The sequence below is a fragment of the Agelaius phoeniceus genome, chromosome 14 (assembly GCF_051311805.1).
Source record: "Agelaius phoeniceus isolate bAgePho1 chromosome 14, bAgePho1.hap1, whole genome shotgun sequence".
Classification (NCBI taxonomy): Eukaryota; Metazoa; Chordata; class Aves; order Passeriformes; family Icteridae; genus Agelaius; species Agelaius phoeniceus.
The window spans coordinates 2,069,490-2,088,870 of NC_135278.1; the positions used below are offsets into that span (position 1 = coordinate 2,069,490).

General features: G+C 54.3%; 1 protein-coding gene across 2 annotated transcripts; it reads right to left on the bottom strand.

The window, feature by feature from the left end:
* Positions 1-8,976: 8,976 nt before the first annotated feature.
* NSDHL (NAD(P) dependent 3-beta-hydroxysteroid dehydrogenase NSDHL) lies at positions 8,977-19,248 on the bottom strand. 2 transcript variants are annotated; one of them, XM_077186018.1, is made up of 8 exons: positions 19,169-19,248; positions 18,554-18,604; positions 16,196-16,357; positions 14,991-15,137; positions 13,830-13,958; positions 11,792-11,934; positions 11,199-11,301; positions 8,977-10,580 (listed from the first exon to the last, which is right to left on the bottom strand). In XM_077186018.1, exons 2-8 carry the CDS (start codon positions 18,572-18,574, stop codon positions 10,245-10,247), a joined length of 1,041 nt encoding a protein of 346 aa, XP_077042133.1. In that variant the 5' UTR covers positions 18,575-18,604; positions 19,169-19,248; the 3' UTR covers positions 8,977-10,244. The 2 variants fall into 2 exon arrangements, with proteins under 2 accessions (XP_077042133.1, XP_077042134.1); XM_077186019.1 differs by having other exon boundaries at positions 19,139-19,208.
* Between the last annotated feature and the right edge of the window lie 133 nt (positions 19,249-19,381).

The following is a 19,381-nucleotide window of genomic DNA, read 5'->3' on the forward strand; positions in this document are numbered from 1 at the left end:
GGAAGAGGGATGGAAATCTACAGCTGGAGGGGGGAAATCCTGCCCAGACCTCACAAACAGGAGCAACACAGACCCGTTCCACACAATGTGTGAAAAGCTGCAAATGCCCAGTTAGAATTTCCTTTCATTCACTCACGACCACACATCCCACAACAAGATCAGATCCTGCTGAAGCTGGCACAGCCTGGAGCTGCTGAAGGCAGGGAAGGGCAGCACGAACTTCCTGAGCCCTGCCCGTGCAGGACCACCCCCAGCACAGCTCCCCCCTGCTACTGCCAGAGACTCTCGGGTCATCTTCACCATCCTGGGTGTGCAGTTTCATTGCTCTAATTACATGGAACTAATTCCTAATTGCTCAGCTAATTTCTGGGTTTAAAAGGAAGGATGTGCAGGACGTTCACCACACCCACACATCGCTGACCTTGAGCCTTGATGTTCAAAGATGAAAGGAAAAAGGAAGGAAAAATGGGTTTTGTGTCAAAGGTGGAGCTTTGTGTTTGTGTCACTGACCCACAGACAGGGCAGGACAAAAGCTCCTTGAAGCCACATGACGTCACAGAGACACCACAAAGTTTTGCCAAGAAAACACAACCTTTTTTTTGTAAAAGAAAGCTAAAATCTGCCACTCGTGGAAACTGGGACTTCCACTTAAGTCCTGGTAAATTTTTTTGGGAAGAAATGTACTGAGTCATTGGCTGGATGAATAAAAGAAACTGAGTTTATAATAAAAGAAATAAAATATCCTAAAGAAAACCTCCAGGTCCGGCTGAGGAGGAAGGACATCCCTGCCCAGGTGAGCACAGCTTGTCCTCCTCTGTGGGGTCTGTCCTGAGCAGGGCTGGGACAGGGAAATGCGGATGACATTCCCTGGATGGAGCAAGGGCAGAGAGAGGGAGGTGCTCTCTCCTCCGTGCCAGCTCTGCCACTCCTTCCCAGGGTGCTGATTTCACCCTGATTCGGGCAGAAACAAAACAAGGCAGAGCAGCAGAGAGGCAGAAATCTCTGCCTGCAGCCCCTGTGTCCCACGGGAGCCTGGCAGGGAGGGCTGGGGAGGCAGGAGGAGCTGGAGCTCCCCCAGACCTCTGCGGAGGCTGTCGGGGTCACAGGATTGAATTTTCCCGGAGTTTTCCGGACCCTGCCCACACCCAGACCTGTCCCAGGGAGGGCACTGCTGTGCCCCACGGAAATCCAGCGGGGAAAAGGGATTTAGGAGGATGTGGAGCCGTGGGCAGGGAGGGAATTTGAGATCAGACAGGTGCAGCAAAGCCCCGGAGCCAAAGCTCAGCCCCAGCCCGTTCCTGCAGGAGCCCCATCCATCCCTGCAGAGCCACGCTTTGATCCGAGACACTCCTGAGCAGCTCCAGTTCCATGGGGCAGGAGGATTTGGGTGTCCCGGGTGTCCCTGGCAGGGCAGGGCAGGGCAGGGCAGGGCAGCCCTCTGTTCTCCCCCAGCTGACCAGCCCCGCTCCCGCTCCCGTTCCCATTCCCGTTCCCATTCCCGTTCCCGGTCCCGGTCCCGGTCCCGTTCCCGGTCCCGGTCCCGTTCCCGGTCCCGGTCCCGTTCCCGTTCCCATTCCCGTTCCCGTTCCCATTCCCGTTCCCGTTCCCGGTCCCATTCCCGTTCCCGGTCCCATTCCCGTTCCCGTTCCCATTCCCATTCCCGTTCCCGGCCGTACCCGCGGTTCCCGGCGCGGAGCTCTCCCGGCGGCAGCGGCGGCTCCGGGCGGGCCTGGCACGGCTGTGGCACACCTGAGCCCCCACCTGCCGGGAGGGCCGGCCCCGGGAAGCCAAGCCTTGTTTTGAGGAGGAGACTTGGGTGTGTTTGGCCCTGCAGGGGAATCAAACAGGTTTCTCCGTTCGGCGGCACGGGCTCCCCTCCCTGCAGGCTCCGCTCTGCATTCCTGGCATTCCCCAGCCCTGTGGGCCCTGGCACAGCCCCGAGCAGCCCCCCAGCTCTCACCCCACGGAATTTCTGCTCGGGGCGAGCTCTGCCCCCAGGCACGGGGAGCGGGACCCCCGATGCTGCTCGGGCAGCGCCGGCTCGGAGCCCCTTTGGAGCGGTGGTACCCGGGGAGCATCAGGGAGCCTTGCTGTAATTAGCCCTCGACACTGATTGTCTACTTGGAACTCATTACCGAGGCCCACAGGTGTGATAATGCCACAGGAAATTGCCGGGCATTCCGCTCGTCCTCATTTGATTTCCCTTTCTAATTGCTCCGGTCACCGCACGGTCCCCAGGGCCGGCTGTGGGGACAGCCTGGCACAGCCAGACCCTGGGACTCCCTTTCTGCCCATCCCCAAAGCCTGGCAGCTGGGGCTGGGGCTTTGGAGCTGTCCTGAGGAGTCAGGGCTTCAGCCTGGCACTGCCACAGCGTGGGAAGAACCAGAGAATCCCACGATGGTTTGGGTTGGGAGGGACCTCAAAGCCCCTCCAGTGCCACCCCTGCCATGGCAGGGACACCTCCCACTGTCCCAGGCTGCTCCAAGCCCCAGTGTCCAGCCTGGCCTTGGGCACTGCCAGGGATCCAGGGGCAGCCACAGCTGCTCTGGGCACCTGTGCCAGGGCCTGCCCACCCTGCCAGGGAACAATTCCCAATTCCCAATATCCCATCCATCCCTGCCCTCTGGCAGTGGGAGCCATTCCCTGTGTCCTGTCCCTCCATGCCTTGTCCCCAGTCCCTCTGCAGCTCTCCTGGAGCCCCTTCAGGCCCTGGCAGGGCTCTGAGCTCTCCCTGGAGCTTCTCCTGTCCAGGTGAGCACCCCCAGCTCTCCCAGCCTGGCTCCAGGCCTTGGGAGCAGCTCCGTGGCCTCTTCCAGCCCTGGAGGTGATGAAGCCCCAACCAAGCCCCCCACAGGATCCCCTGACCCCAATTCAAGCACAGGTAATGCTGAGCCTGTAGCAGCTGGAAAGGAAAGCTCCTGTTGTGGGATGATGGCAAATATCCCACCCCATCCCATCCCACCCCATCCCATCGGGATGTGCTGGAACAGGGCTGATGACCCAGCCCTGGCTCCCAGCAGCACTGTGGGGATGACATCAGGGATTTTCAGGCATTAAGGCGTTACTGCAGCCCCAGATCTCCCCTTCGATCTGCTGGGGCTCAGCAGCAGCCGGGCTCAGCTGAGCCGGGCTCGGTGGCTGCGCTGATCCCGGCTCAGATAAGCGGGGCTGTTCCCAGGGCCGCGCCCTGAGCTCCCGGCGGGGCGGGCTCGGGGTCCAGCTCGGGGGAGCCGGAGTGGTTCAAAGCGGGCTGGAAAACGCAGCCCGGACCCTTCCTGGGACAGCATGCTCTGCTCCAGGGCTCCAGCTGACAGAGCAGCTTTATTCTCGGTAAGCCCTGAGTCATGGCAGCGTTTGCTGAAGGTTTGTCCTGGCTCTCCCCTGAAACAGCAGTGAGTAACAGCCCAGCCTGGCCTGGCCAGCCCTGCAGGTACACCGGGTCCCCAGGCACCACAGGGACACCCAGGCTCTGGTTTTTCTCGGTGGGAACACACTGTTCCATGCTGAATGTTCAAAAACCAGGCAGAAATAAAAGGTATTTGTTATGAGCACCTCAACATCAAACACTGAGAGGATGAGGAGCTCCCAGAGCAGCACCCAGGGGTCACTGCTGGCTCAGGAGATGCATCCCCACAATGTGGGCAGCAGGAAAGGGATTGGGGTTCTGCCCCTCAGTGAGACCCCAGCCCTGGGCCAGCACAGGAGGAACCTGGAGCTGCTCAGAGAGCCCAGAGGAGGCTCCAGGATGGGCAGAGGATGGAGCAGCTCTGCTGGGAGCAAAGGCTGGGAGAGCTGGGACTGTTCACCTGGAGAAGAGAAGCTTTGGGGTGAGCTCAGTGTGGCCATGCAGGGCCTGAAGGAGCTGACAGCTTCTGCCAGAGGCTCAGGGATGGACTCTGGATTTCTGCTAGGGAGCTGCTCACAGTGAGACTTAATCACTGCCAAATTCAGGATGCTCCAGGAAAAGACACCAGTCTTGTCTCCCTGGCAGGAGAGACCTGGAGCAGCACAGGAGCCCTGCACACCTCTGGAGGAAACCTGAGTGTGCTGAAGTCAGCAACACAAAAAGTCCTTTGTACTCACCCGACCTGAGCGGAATCCAAGAGGGGAATTTTTCCATTTTCCCACTGAATCTGATTAAAACCAAGAGGATCTGGCTTGAACCCCCACCCTGCAGGCCTGGCCCCCTCCTCAGCCACGAGCCAAGGCTCAGATAAAGCTGTGCCTGAGCCCAGCCCAGAGCAGGAGCAAGGTCCTGAATCCCATCCCAACGCCCCAGCTTCTCCAGGGACACACACACACTCCTGCAGCATGGGAGAGCAAGAAGACAGAGTCTTTTCCCCAGCTCCAGTTAAAAACATTATTGTTACCAAATAAATTTCAGCCTGGAATGTCTGACTTCACCAGGAAATGGATTTTCATGGGATCTGCTCTCCCAGGAAAGCACAAAGACCTTTTCTCATGGAGATGCCCCACAGCTGGCACTGATTGATCCTTGTTCTGCCACTTCAGAGCAGCTGTAACCCCACAGCTCATTCCTGCAGGAACAGGGATGTCTGCAGGGAACCTGCTCCACCCTGGAAATCCAGGCAGCCAATTTGATGGCAAAGGGGTTTTACCAAATCATTTCTATGGCAAAGGTGATTCCTGCCCAGAGACAGCCTCACAGCCCAGCCTGTGTTTGAACAGCCACAACAACATCCTGTAACATTTTCTGGTATGTATTTTCTGGTGGGGAGAATTGTGTTTGCTGGTGGTGAGGAATCCACCAAGCCCACTCCAGAGCCCGGAGCTGCCCTGAACATTTCCTGCTTTGCCGATGCCACTCCATGCAGCCCCTCCCTGGTGCTGGTGCTGAGGGGGAGGGCAGGGCAGGAACCCTGCAGTGCCCAGGCCTTTGCAGAGGTGCCACCAGCCCCAAGCCCAGCCGTGATGAGTCGCAGGGTGTAAAACCACTACACCCATTTGTTACAATGGAATCAAACTGGTTTTTCATGAGGTGTCACTGCAGAGCTCTGTCAGAACGCCAGGCCTCACCTTCCTAATAGCAGGTGGCAGCAGGGCATTGTCTGTCCCAAGGATTCCCTGCAGGAATACAGCAACCTGCCCGTGCTCAGGGACACACCTGCACCCTCCTGGGGCTCAGGAGTGCCAGCACAACACAAAGTGGTGCTGTCAGCAGAGTCGGGGCACGGCACAGGCAGCGCTGTGGCGGGGACACCGCGGTGCCACCACAACACCCAAAGCCGCTCTGGCGCAAGCAGGGAGATGCTGATTTATCCTCAGCGGCTCGGCCAGCTCCCTGCAGGCTCTGAGGCAAACAAGCTGCTCTTCCCCCTGCCCTGACAGGGCAGGGTTGCACCACTCTCCCCCGTGGGCCTGGCACCGGCCCGGGGCTTGCACAAGCACAGCGAAACTCGGAGAGAATTCTCCCGGGAAGCAGAGCCAGCCCAGCCTCGGCTGGAGCTGTGGGAATGTCCTGGTGCTCCCTGCCACTGGCACGTTGGGGTAACTGGGTGTACTGGGACAGAAAACACCCCTTCCACAGCTTCCCAAAATGCTGAGCTGGAGCCCTGCAGTGAGGCCTGGATCCTGTGTCTGGAGACCCCCCAGTGCTTGCAGGGTGCACATGGCACACTGCTCCCAAACCTCACTGAATCATGGAATGCTTTGGCTTGGAAGGGACCTCAAAGCCCCTCCTGTTCCACCCCATGGGCAGGGACGCCTTCCACTGTCCCAGCTTGCTCCTTCCACTGTCCAGCCCTGTTCACCTCCTGCACACCCTGGAGTGCCCCCTGAGCCTTTTTGCTCCCTGGACATGCAGGGCCATTTCTGACCCACTTTCATCCATTTTTCCTCTTATCTATTTCTGGTAATTACACCCAAGCCACCCTTTTTCCTCTCTGGAGGTGTGTCTGGACCAGGGCTTCCCCCACGTTCCAAGGGCAGCACTGAAAGGAATTCCTTGGTCAATCCTCCTGAGCAAGTTCCCTCTGCAATCCCTGTAAGAGGGGAATGGAGGTTTTGGTTACTTTAACTCCACCTAGAAAAGCACTTGTAATCTCCTCTCCCTTCCCTCCCCTCCCTCTCCCTTCTCCAGGATAAGCAACAGAAGATCTCTCCTTATCTCTCCCAGTGCCAAAACCAATCTCAGGTCAGCAAAATGAGGAGCTGCAGCAAGGAAAAGCCAGGAAAGCAGAGAGAGGGAGATAAGGAGTTTGATGAGAGTGCTCCAGGGAACTCTTTGAAGTCGTGGGGAGCTCCTGTTGAGTGTTCTGACAGGGACAGACTGCACCTGCATTTGATCCTGGATGTTTGGAAGGAAAGTTTGATAATGGCAATTTTGCTTCACAGCCTCTGCTCGCTGACACACACAGAATACAGACTGAAGCCATAAAAATCCCTGAATGGTTTGGGTGGGAAGGGACCTCAAAACCCCTCCAGTGCCACCCCTGCCATGGCAGGGACACCTCCCAGTGTCCCAGGCTGCTCCCAGCCCCAGTGTCCAGCCTGGCCTTGGGCACTGCCAGGGATGCAGGGGCAGCCCCAGCTGCTCTGGGCACCTGTGCCAGGGCCTGCCCACCCTGCCAGGGAACAATTCCTAATTCCCAATATCCCATCCATCCCTGCCCTGTGTCCTGTCCCTCCCTCCCTTGTAAATTGTCTCTCTCCATGTTTCCAGTTGGCTCCTTCAGGCACTGCAAGGCCACACTGAGGTCACCCCAAAGCCTCTCCTCTCCAGGCTGCACCATCCCAATTCCCTCAGCCTTTCCTCCCAGCAGAGCTGCTCCATCCCCTGAGCATCCTGGTGCCTCCTCTGGACTCGCTCCAGCAGCTCCACACCCTCCCAGTGCTGAAGAGGTGGCACAAAAACACATCCAGGCAGGGCACAACAGAAGGATCTCACCACTGCCCCAAAATCCCAGGACAGGATTTATGCCTGTTAGAGTTGGAAAACGAGAGCAGGAGGCTGGAGCAGAGCTGGAAGAGGCTGTGGATGGAGCAAGGCTCTGCTGTTGTGGCCAGGGATGGAGGCACAGCCAGGCTCCAGCACTCCCTGTTTGCCTGGGCTTGGGAAACAGCAGTGCTCAGAGCCAGAGGAGCCTGGCAGCTCCCTGACTGCACTGGGAGAGCTTCCAGCCCAGGTGTGCACAGCCCTGCCCTTGGTACCACCTGAGCACTGCTCCCCAGCCCAGGTGTGCACAGCCCTGCCCTTGGTACCACCTGAGCACTGCTCCCCAGCCCAGGTGTGCACAGCCTGCCCTTGGTACCACCTGAGCACTGCTCCCCAGCCAGGTGTGCACAGCCCTGCCCTTGGTACCACCTGAGCACTGCTCCCCAGCCAGGTGTGCACAGCCCTGCCCTCAGTGCCACCTTGTCACTGCTCCCCAGCCAGGTGTGCACAGCCCTGCCATTGGTACCACCTGAGCACTGCTCCCCAGCCAGGTGTGCACAGCCTGCCCTTGGTACCACCTTGTCACTGCTCCCCAGCCAGGTGTGCACAGCCTGCCCTTGGTACCACCTTGTCACTGCTCCCCAGCCAGGTGTGCACAGCCTGCCCTTGGTACCACCTGAGCACTGCTCCCAAGCCAGGTGTGCACAGCCCTGCCATTGGTACCACCTGAGCACTGCTCCCCAGCCAGGTGTGCACAGCCCTTCCCTCAGTACCACCTGAGCACTGCTCCCCAGCCAGGTGTGCACAGCCCTGCCATTGGTACCACCTGAGCACTGCTCCCAAGCCAGGTGTGCACAACCCTGCCCTTGGTACCACCTGAGCACTGCTCCCCAGCCCAGGTGTGCACAGCCTGCCCTGGGTGCTGCTCCCCATCCAGGTGTGCACAGCCTGCCCTTGGTACCACCTTGTCACTGCTCCCCAGCCAGGTGTGCACAGCCCTGCCCTCAGTGCCACCTTGTCACTGCTCCCCAGCCAGGTGTGCACAGCCCTGCCCTTGGTACCACCTTGTCACTGCTCCCCAGCCAGGTGTGCACAGCCTGCCCTCAGTGCCACCTTGTCACTGCTCCCCAGCCAGGTGTGCACAGCCCTGCCCTTGGTACCACCTTGTCACTGCTCCCCAGCCAGGTGTGCACAGCCTGCCCTCAGTGCCACCTTGTCACTGCTCCCCATCCAGGTGTGCACAGCCTGCCCTTGGTACCACCTTGTCACTGCTCCCCAGCCAGGTGTGCACAGCCCTGCCATTGGTACCACCTTGTCACTGCTCCCCAGCCAGGTGTGCACAGCCCTGCCCTTGGTACCACCTGAGCACTGCTCCCCAGCCAGGTGTGCACAGCCTGCCCTGGGTGCTGCTCCCCAGCCCAGCAAAGCTCTGGCTCCCTCCCTGGGAGAGGGAACCCCTCTCTGAACCCCTCTCTGGTCCAGCTGAGCTCAGTTTCCAGGGCCTTCTGCTCAGGGAGCCCCTTCAGCTCCCCCTGCCAGGACAGGGAGAGCAGTGACCCTGCCCTGCCCTGTGCCCAAGCACAGCCACAGCATTTTTGGGGTGGATTGGAGCTGCTGGGCTGGGAAATGCCACCTAGAGGCTGAAGTTGACGTGTGGGCAGTGAATTTGTAGAGAATTTTTAAAGTCTGATAGAAAGCTTTTGATTATAATAGTGTGAATTTTAACATCTGTATTGTCTCACCCTTCACATGAGACTGAAAATGGAGTAAAAGTTTTTAAAATGCCTCTCAGCTGCCCCATCTCTAAGTCAGAAAAGGGCATAATCCAACAGGGATGTAGTGATTTACCTCTGGTTTGGCTTTGGGAAATCCTGGATCCTTCCCCTCCCCATGGGAGGGCAGGGCTGTCCCTGCCCCAGGGCTGAGCAGTGCCCAGCAGGGTGGTGGCAGCTGGTCCAAGCACCTGGCCAGTGTTTGCTGCAAGGTCAAGGTTAGTAAAACCAGCTGTTAACCAGCAAATCAAAGTTCCCAGGAAAAAAAAGCCCAATGTGTTTTTTTTTTCCCAGAAAACAGCCAGAAGTTCAAATAAAACCCATTTAATCAGACATTCAATCAGACTATAGCAGCACATTGAGGTTAAGGAGACTGTGGCTGCCCCTGGATCCCTGGAAGTGCCCAGGCCATGTTGGATGGACTTGGAGCAGCCTGGGACAGTGGAAGGTGTCCCTGGGGGTGGAATGGGATGAGCTCTAAGGTCCCTTCCCACCCAAACCATCCTGGGATTCCATAATTCTGTGACTGAGGCATTTCCCATCCTTCTGAAATTTGAAACACCAGAACTCCCAGGGATCCAGAATTTGCACAGGGCAAAACTCCAGCTCGAACCTAAACCCCTCATTTAAAACCAAACCAGAACTGAAGTGCTTAGAAAGATTAGAGGGCAAAGAACATTTAACATACAAGTCAGAGGAAATAGCTTGGGGCCTGTTGCTTTGTATCCATTTCCTTGTGGAAAAGAGGTTTTTTCATGGACTAAGTGGTCAGAGCACCAAAAATCCCCGTGAGCAGCACTGACAGGGCAGGGAGGAGCAGCTTGGTTCTGCAGATCTTCCCAGCACTGCAGATCTGCAGAACAGTGCTGGGGCTGCTGCCAAAGATCTGTGCCCCAAAAGGGAATCATTTACATCCTGTTTGTGCTGAGAGTGGGATCTGCCCTCTCAGAGATGGGACACAAAGCTGCAAAGTCAGCTCTGTGTGATTTACTTGGGTTCTTTTGGAACAGAAATAAATCCTGCATGGACAAAGGAATGAAGCCACAAGTGAACACACTCCTTGTGGGTTCCTTCTGCTGCCTCAGGGAGAAGCCAAACCACCCCCTGATCATGGAGGGAAAACCAGAAGAGCTGCAATGATTTAAGAGATGGTGGCAGAAATCCTTTCTGGCACAGGGCTCTCTTGTGGAGAGCAAAGCCAAAGTGCAGAGGGGAGCCAGCCCCAGGAAGTGTTTGTGACCCAGCTCTGGGAAGGGATGGCTGCTGTCACCAGAGCAACAAAACACGGGACAAGGGTGGAGGGAAGGGAGCAGGAATGCTGGTGTGCCTGCTCAGGATTGAAGAGGGCACAGCAGGGTGTTTATTCACAGCCCAGAGAGTTCAGCAGCAGTTTCCAAACAAGAAGTCACATCCAAGAAACAAACTGTCAGCACAGCTCCCACATGGAATGGCGAGGAGGAGGAGGAGGAGCAGAGCCTTCAGGAAAACTCCTCTTTCCTGGGAACTGGTGCCCTGTGCTCCATGTTAAGCTGTCAGAAATGATGGCAAACAGGTGGGAGAGGCTCCAGGCAGGGTGTCAGGCCCTGGCCCGGCGCAGGCTGGGGTAGCTCTGCACAGTCCTGGCAATGGCCTCGTCCAGGCTGACCACGGGGCTGTAGCCCATGGCCCTCTTGGCCCTCTCACAGCTGTAGTAGTGGAAGGTGCCAGCCAGGGCCACCCTCATGGGTGTGAAGGTGGCCTTGATGGTCACCAGGGGCCTGAGCAGGGCCAGCAGCAGGGCCAGCAGCAGGGCCAGGTAATAGGCCAGCCAGTAGGGAATGTGGTACTTGGGAGGGTCGTAGTCCAGGCCGGTCAGGATGCGGGACATGAACGTCCAGAAGGGAATTGGTTCATCGTTGGTGATGTGAAAGGCCTGGAAGAGAGGCAGAGGAGAAACCAGGGGTTAAAATTATGGTGGATTTCCAGATTTGGCTCTGTGCTGGCCCCTCTCCTGCTCATGTGAGGACATGACACCCCTGGCCTGGGCCAGAGCACACACCATCCTGACAAACTGCTTTGCACTGCCCACCTCTGTGTGAAGAGGGGGGAATCCCTGCTTTTTCCAAGGAAACCTGCTGCTTCCAGCACTCCAGAGGCCAGGATTCCTCATAAATGTCAACCAAACTGGCTGCCACAGCACAGAGCAGACAGGCTAAAACACCCCAGTGTGCCCAGAGCACAGCAGGACCAGGAAAAGCTGGAAAAGCTCCTCCTGTTCTGAACTGTGTCCCAAAAGCTGCTGTGTTTCCATGTGTGCCTCCTGGCTGCCCCCAGTTCTGCCTGGATTGCCCTTCCCAAGGAGTTTTACAGCAGGAAATTCCAGGATATCCATCCAGCTCAGCCCAGGTGGCTGCACTTAATGCTCACCACAAGTGGAATACCTGGAGCTTCTGGCCTCCAGGATGATGTGCAGGGCCCTCAGGAATCAGCATGGATCCCACAGCAGAGGCTGGGGATCTCTTCCCTCCCCTCCCTTCCCCTCCCTCCTCACCTTCCCACACAGGGGAGAGCCTTTGTGCAGCTTTTCTGCAGCCAGGATGTGCCCATGGACCACGTTCTCCACGTAGGTGAAATCCACCAAGTTCTTTCCATCCCTGCACACAGAAAAGGAATTTAGCCCCAAAGGCAAGCTGGGCTGAGCATCTTCCTTTGCCTTGTGGCAAAAGGAAGGACTTCCAGCAGAATAAATTCATCCCAAGTTTCCTCTTCTCTCACTCTCTGGTGCTGCAATTTCAGGCCATACTTTTTGTGTTTCATATTTAATAGGGATTTTAATTGCCAGAACCTCAAACACCACAAGTGGTATAAATTAACAGCAAGTAATCTGAGCTGTCTCATATTAATGGCACAGCTCTTCAACAGCTCAAGCCATGCCAGCTTTCCTCATGGATATTCTTCTGGCATTATGGACACTCACCCTGGCAGGGAGTGAGCCCCTGACATGGGATTTTTAAGGAAAAAAAACCTGGAAAGTGAAAAATAAAAGAAACAACACAACTGATTTCCTTTTGCTCCCTTCCAAAAGGGCTTTGTAGAGCCAGCACTGACTTTGGCCCAGCTCTGAAATGCCTGGGCCTTGCTCACCCAATGATGAACTTCATTTTGCCACTCCGAGCTGCCTGGATGAGGATGGGAACCAGCTGAGGGTCTCTGGGACCAAAGATTCCATGGGGACGGATTGCAGTGGTGAGGAAATTCTTGTCTGGGTCGTTTGCACTGAGCACCTCCTGTAGGGAAAGAGGAGAAGGAAATCAAGAAGGAAAACAGAGCTCAGCAATGCATCCCACAGTGGAGTCTTAATTTCTTTTCTGCCAGGGTTGGGAATAAATGTGGGAGATGGTATTTCTTGTTGGGACTCAGATGCTTATTCATGTTACAATCTCAAAAACCCTGAGTTCTACAGCACTTCACCCAAACAAACTAAAAATGGAGCCCCATCTCTCTCTCTCTCTACAAGGCCTTTTAAGGATAAACTGTCCAATTAAGAAATGACACCTAAATTATTGTTACTTTTAACCCAATAACCAACCACCTGTGCCCTGCAATGGGGACTTTTTTATCCAATTACACAAAACCACCCAAACCCATGGAGAAGAAGGTGGAGAAGAAGGAGCAGCCTCCACCCTAAAACCTCCATCCTGTTTTATATATATTACTATATTCTAAACCCTTAAACTCTAAGTTTTCCACCCTGTGATCTCACACACTTCTATTCAAACTCCACACCCACAATCCCAGCTCTGTCATTCCCTTTTGGAAGCTTTTCCACAGCCTCAGGTCAATGCAGTGTTCTCCTGGGGGTGAGTGCCTGTGAGCACAGAAAGTCTCAAATTCTCAGCAGCCAGGGTCCCAACATCCCACAATCATCACTGAAGGGGCTGGGGCTCCCCATCTCCTTGGGAGGAACCAGTGGAAGAATTATTATCCCCTCCTGTCTTTCCAAGTGGCTCTTCCTTTGTTCCCATCTCTTTTCCCAATTCTCCTTGATAAGAAAACCAGACACAAATCAGTTTTTATAGTTGAGCACTTAATGAATTGACAAAGGAAGGGAAGGCTTTGCTTCTCTCTTTGAACACCCCAGAAGCCAGAGGAGCTTTCCAAGCCCCTCCACTCCAGGAACCCTGTGCAGGAGCTGGAGCAGAGAAGGACACTCAGGAATTCCATTTCTGTCCCTCCCAGCTGTACCCACCCCAGCCCTCCTGGATCTCTCTCAGGAGGGGTTGATCCCATCTCCCTGGAGCTCCAGCAGCACATTCAGCAGCTCTGGAGCAGATTTCATTCTCCTGGGAGTTCCTAAACAACGTGTTTTCATTTCCAGCAGCTGCTGGGATTTCTATGGAGGAGGCACAGAAAAAATCCTTTGAGTTTCCCCCAAAACAAAGCCATAATCAGCAGCACTGGGGCTACCCCTGATTGCTGCTCCTCAGCTTCCCCTTTATCAGTCACTGCAAAGTGCTGGGGAAGGAACAGATGTTTGCACAATTTAAATTAATGAAGCTCTTGTGGAGGAAATTCCTTCCAGCCTCTCACACTGTCAGCATCAGCACGGAAGGGACTCTCAATTCTTCTGGCACAAAAAGCACAGATACTTCCCCCAGCTGAATGCAAGCCATGGGAAAAGGATCCAAAAAGGTCTGCTGCCTTTGATTGAAAACATTGTAATCCCATATTTAAAGCACAGATGCTGCAGCAGTAAGAGCATGAGAAGAGCAGATATTGGTGCTGTGCAAGTGTCCAAAGCAGTGAACTCTCAGATGTTTTTTAACATGACTGTTTTCAGTAATGGCCTGTGCCCCTTAGCTCAGGCCATGTTCCCACCTCTCCTCCTCACTCAGCGCCTTTTTCACATTCCCAACTCCAAATTCAGGCTGCAAATCAGGAAAAGCAGCAGAGAGGACAAAAACCTCCCCTGACTGCTGTGAAACCAAGGCTGTGGCAGAGAACTGGGATTATCCTGTGGCTGCTCCATGGCAGTGACACCTGTGGCAGTTCTGGAACCACCTCTGCAGTGTCACACAGCATTTCATTCAACCTCTGTGGCAAGTCATGCCACAGATTGATTGTATTCTCTTTTTATTAAGTAGATACATCCCAAAATAACAATTTAACCATTGGCAAATACCTTCTCCTGCAGGATCTTGGTCTCTGTGTAGTAATCAATAGGTTTTTGTGCATAGGGCAGATCTTCTGAGCCATTTTTTATGTCTGTGCCCTCAAAAACTACACTGGCACTGCTGGTTAACACCAATTTCTGCAAGAGATAGGGGAGAAAAGGGTTGTTTAAAGCCTAAAATAAAAAGGTCATTATTTACAAAGGCTGAGTAAAGATAATAATGGTAATAATGATAATAATGGAAATAATGATAATATTTAACCAACTGATCCTACAGAAAATAACCTGAGTCTAATAGAAGATGAATAGAAACTGCAGGTGAGAGAACTCCTCCTTTTAATTCATTCTGTCCCATCATTTAATGCTACCTAAAGGAGATTAAAACATTCCAACAAACCCCCAAGGCAGTCAATCCAGGGGAAACATCTCCAGGAAAATCAGAGGCTTGGAACCCTTAACACACCCCCAGTGTTTTAAAGAAAGATTGCTCATCTTGGCAATAACAGATCACAGTGGATTAAATAAAAAAAAGAAACCTTGGATGGTTTTGTTTGGTGACTTAAATGAAATAAATGAAATGAAAATAAATGAAATTAATATAATAAATAAATTTAAAATAAATGAAATAAATTAATTTAAATGAAAACTCATGGGATATTAAGGTAATTTAGGGAGAAAATTCAGTCTCCAATTCCAGGCTGGCTTCCTCAGGCTCTTCCTTTTGTGGGCAATTGCCTTTCTAAACCAAATGGCACTGAGATTATGGCACAAGTGTGTTCCTCCTCACTCCATGGTGGGGAATTCAGGGAGGGAATTGATGCCATGAATCTTCCCACTGCTGGAAAAGCCATCTCTGGGCTGTCCCCTGATGAAAGCAGGAAAGAAGCCACTTGTGAGGTGTTGTTCTCCCAGGGTGACTCCCAGGCAGGACAGATTTTAATGGAAGCTTTTCCATTGCAATCACAATGTGGTTTTCTGTGGCAAGCAGGGACTGAGTTTACCCAAAGCAGGAGACCAGAGTCTCTCTTCCACTGGTTTTCATGGACAAGTGGGAACTCAGTATCACAGAGCCCTTTGTCCCCCTCTCAGGCAAGGCTGGCCCTGGCCTGTGCTGCCAATGTTACAAAGTCCATCAGCCCCTCCTGGTCTCCAGGGCTTTTCCAGCTTTACCTGCACTCCAGCTTCTTTGCAGGCTTCAATGACTGCCTTGGTTCCCATAAAATTCACCTTGTAGAACAGCTGCCTGTTGTCACTGGAAGGGGCTGGGGAGGCACAGTGGAACACCACGGACACTCCTTGCAGGGCTGGCAGCAGAGCCTGCAGGAAACACGGGGGAGAAGGGAAGGGAGCAACAGCCATGGTGGATATTGGGAAAAAATAACAGCAGGGAAATAAAGCAGGTTTTTTTCATGGAAACAGCTGCATTTCAAGTCATGTTCCTCCATAAAGGTGGGCAGCTGGATGGGATTAGCATCCAGGATCTCCACAATGTCCTGTCCTCAGCACACACCACATCCTCTCTTCTTCCCAGAGAAATCCTGGGAGCTTCTCCAGAGCTGGAGGCTGTCCAGGCTGCACTCCCTGCAATCCCCAGGTGCAGGTACAAGGCTCAGGACTCCCTGGAGTTGGGTCCCTGAGGAAGCAGCAGGTTTAAAGCTCCCCATGGCACTGGCTGAGTGCAGGTGACTGCCCCAAAGTCACCTCCCACATGGCTCACACAGGTCTTGGCCAAGGCTCCCACTCATTCCTGTTGGGAATATGAGTTGTGCCACTCTCATGGAGCAGAGAAGAGCTGGGAGAGCCCCCTGCAATTAGCCCAGGAGCTGTAATTACCCTGTAAATCTCTAACAGTAATGCAAGGCACCAGGCACAAAGCAGTCCTGTGTCACAGACACATTTTATGAAAAATCCTTTCCTTAGGATTTTTTCCTCCTGAGAAGCTGAGAGGCCTCAGGAACAAAATGTAACCAATGGTTATCTGCTGCTGTGGAATGCAACAGGTGCATCTGGGATTGGGCTCATGTGGTTGTTTCTAATTAATGGCCAATCACAGTCAGCTGGATCAGACTCTCTGTCCAAGACACAAACCTTTGTTATCATTCTTTCCTTTTCTATTCTTAGCTAGCTTTCTGATGAAATCCTTTCTTCTATTCTTTTAGTATAGTTTTAATACAAAATTTATCATAAAATAATAAATCAAGCCTTCTAAACATGGAGTCAGATCCTCATCTCTTCCCTCATCCTCAGACCCCTGTGAACACGGTCACAGTCCTGCTCTTTCCAGCGGAATCCAGACATCAGACACCAGATCTGTTTCCTTCAGAGGCTTCCAAGCAAAAGTGCAAGGCCTGCATTTGCCCCTGTTCCTTCCTCACCTCCTTGTCACACAGGTCTCCCAGGAAGAAGGTCACCTGCTCACTCTCAAAGCTCTGCTGGATGTCGAAGACGTTGACGCTGTAGCCCTTGGCCAGCAGCTGCTCCACCATGTGCCGGCCCAGGAACCCCGAGCCCCCGATCACGGTGCAGCTCCTGCCAGCCTGCAGGGACAGGGACAGGGACAGGTCAGGACAGGGAGAACCTCCCTGACACACAGGCACACACACAGCACACCAGCCTGAGCTTCCCTGGGGCTCAGTGAGCTGCAATTCTGCTCAGCAGCTCCACCAGAGGAATCTGAACTGGGACATCAAAGCTCTGTGCTGTCCCAGGGAGTTACGAGTGCAGGCACTCTGATTTTGGGGTTCTGGGGTTCTGCCTCATGCTCACAACCAAGAGGCTCAGGGAGGAAAGAAGGAAAGAAAGATTGGTCCCCATGAACTCTGCTTGGATAGCAAAGCAAACAGAATTTGAAGGGAGCCTGCGAGATGGAGAGAGATGGTTTACAAGAGCACAGAGAGGCAGGACCCAGGGAATGGCTCCCACTGCCAGGGGGCAGGGATGGATGGGATATTGGGAATTAGGAATTGTTCCCTGGCAGGGTGGGCAGGCCCTGGCACAGGTGCCCAGAGCAGCTGGGGCTGCCCCTGGATCCCTGGCAGTGCCCAAGGCCAGGCTGGACACTGGGGCTGGAGCAGCCTGGGACAGTGGGAGGTGTCCTTGCCATGGCAGGGGTGGCACTGGAGGGGCTTTAAGGTCCCTCCCAACCCAGAGCAGCCTGGGACTCTGGGATGATTCTGTGATTTGCCTCAGCCTCCTGCCACAGCTAACTCAGAGCATTAAAACCATCACCATGATCAGAACCTGTGACACTCAGAGCCAAGGAAGCAGCCAGGTAAAGGCAGAGGCTGTCCTTTTCAGCCATTAGATCTTCCTTTCTTTTTCTTTAGGCTTTGTAAATCATTGATTGGAGTCACTAATTAACAGAGTTCAGGCTGGCCACTGGTCTGACTGGACTGAGACCAAAGACCTCACTGCCAGCACAGAACATCCAGGCCTGAGTCTGAGGGAGCTGTTACACAAAGAATGCTCTGTGCTGGCTGGAGAGTTTTACTCCTGGTTGTAACACAACCCCCACCTCTGCAGAGAGCTCTGAGGGAGTCACACAAAGACAGGGATTGTTCACAACTCTTGAAAGGCCACATCCTCAAAGGTTCTGCTGCCAAGTGTTGGGTGATCCACAAGAGAAATGTGAGGAGCTCCCTGAGTTACATCAAAGCTGCAGCAGGTATTTGGGATGGGCCATGCAGAGGAGAGTCTGATCAGGGTCTGGAGCTCCTGTGAGGAGCAGCTGGGAAGGGGCTCAGCCTGCAGAGGAGCTGGGCAGGGGCTCAGCCTGGAGCAAAGGAGGCTCAGAGGGGCCCTTGTGGCTCTGCACAGCTCCTGCCAGGAGGGGACAGCCGGGGGGGTCAGGCTGTGCTCCAGGGAACAGGGACAGGAGCAGAGGGAACGGCCTCAGGCTGGGCCAGGGCAGGTCAGGGTGGCATTGGGGACATTCTTTCACTGAAAGAGGGGCCAAGCCCTGGCACAGCTGCCCAGGGAGGTTTGGAGTCCCCAGCCCTGGAAGTGTTCAGCCAATGAACAGATGTGGCATTGGAGAAGATGAGGGGATTCAGTCAGAGGGAGGATGGCTGCTGAGGGGACAGAAACTGTTTCAGCCTCTCCTCAAAGGCAGCCACTCCCTCCCACAGACATTTCCCTTCTCCCTGCACCCGTTCCCATTAGGTCCCTTCCACCCCACACCGTTTTGGCATTCCCTGATGGCCGTGCACTCTCCAGGAGCCAAGAGCACCCCAACTGCTCTGAGATGTGCCTGAAGTGAAGTTTTACTGCAGCAGAATGCTGCCCTCTGCCTCTGAGTCCCAGAGCACTGCAGAGGCTGCAAAGGAATCCCAGAATCCCAGACTGGTTTGGGTCGAGAGGGATTTTAAAGTTTATTTTATTCCACCTTCCACAGGGACACTTCCAATATCCCAGGCTGCTCCAAACCCCATCCAACCGGGCCTTGGACACTTCCAGGTATCCAGGGCCACAATTATATATAATTTTATGATAAACTCTCTATAATTTGATATTGCACAGCATAATATTTATGGCAAGCCAAGCTACATGTCTATATTGATTTTAAGGTATGAATTCAACCTACCCAAATTATACCTTGGAAAATCATGTTTTACCCCCAGAATTATCATTAATGCAGGATCAGCCTCATGTCTTCCCTAGTGATGTGCAGAATATTTCTGAATTTGTTTCTGCAAGACAAAACCTTCCCAAGCACCATTTGAGGCCCAACTCACCGATCTGAGGCGTGTGGCCATGGCTTGGGTGAGGCACTGTCCACCAGAATCCTTGAATAAAAGGGAGAATATTTTTTATTCCCAATAAAATAACACATCTCTAGTTACAGAAATCAAGCTTTGGAGCCATTATGATGAAGAACGATGAAGAGAGGGAGTTAATGCTCCCTGCTCTTCCAAACTAAATCAGCAACTACAGGTGCTGGCCTGGCTCTTTGGTACTGATTTTTCGGAAACTCCTTTGAAATTCCAAGGAAAAAGCCGAGAAGAGGCGGGGTCGATGCCTGTCCAGCTGGAGCACCGAGCTGGTTTAAAGCAGGGGCACAGGGTGACCCTCCTCTTCCACCCCCTGTCCCTCAGCATCTCATCCCTCTCCAGAATGCACTTGACGAACTGCTGCAGCTCCAGTTCCCCCTCAGCTCTTTCAGCCCACCCCTGAGCACCCCAACCTCCTCCCCTCGGCCTTTAGGGCCTCACCCACAGCCCCCAGCACCTGCTCCCCTGCTCCCGGCACGTTTCCACAGCTCCCAGCTCCCTCCCCACAGCCCCCAGGGCCCTTCCCCCTGCCCCCAGGTCCCTCCTCACGGATGCCAGGCCTTGTCCCGCGACCCTAACCCGTTCCTCGCCGGTCCCAGCACCTTTTCCGGCTGCCGGACCCTCCCGGACCCCTCTCGCCGCCGCCACCGCCCTCAGGGAGCCCTGGACACGCCCCCTGCCCGCACTCCACCAGTCAGCGCAGCGCTTCCGCCCAGACCACGCCCCACTCGCCCTGGTCCCGCCTCTTTCCCTGGGGCGAGCATCGCGCCAGCCTGCTCCCGCTCGCTGATT

What these genes read in the sequence shown, in the direction of transcription:
- NSDHL (XM_077186018.1), bottom strand. Translation starts at nt 18,574, where the DNA reads ATGGCCACACGCCTCAGATCG. An exon ending in TGGCCACACGCCTCAGATCG is followed by an intron (nt 16,358 to 18,553) that starts GTGAGTTGGGCC and finishes CTGTCCCTGCAG; the next exon opens with GCTGGCAGGAGCTGCACCGT. An exon ending in GCAAAGAAGCTGGAGTGCAG is followed by an intron (nt 13,959 to 14,990) that starts GTAAAGCTGGAA and finishes TATCTCTTGCAG; the next exon opens with AAATTGGTGTTAACCAGCAG.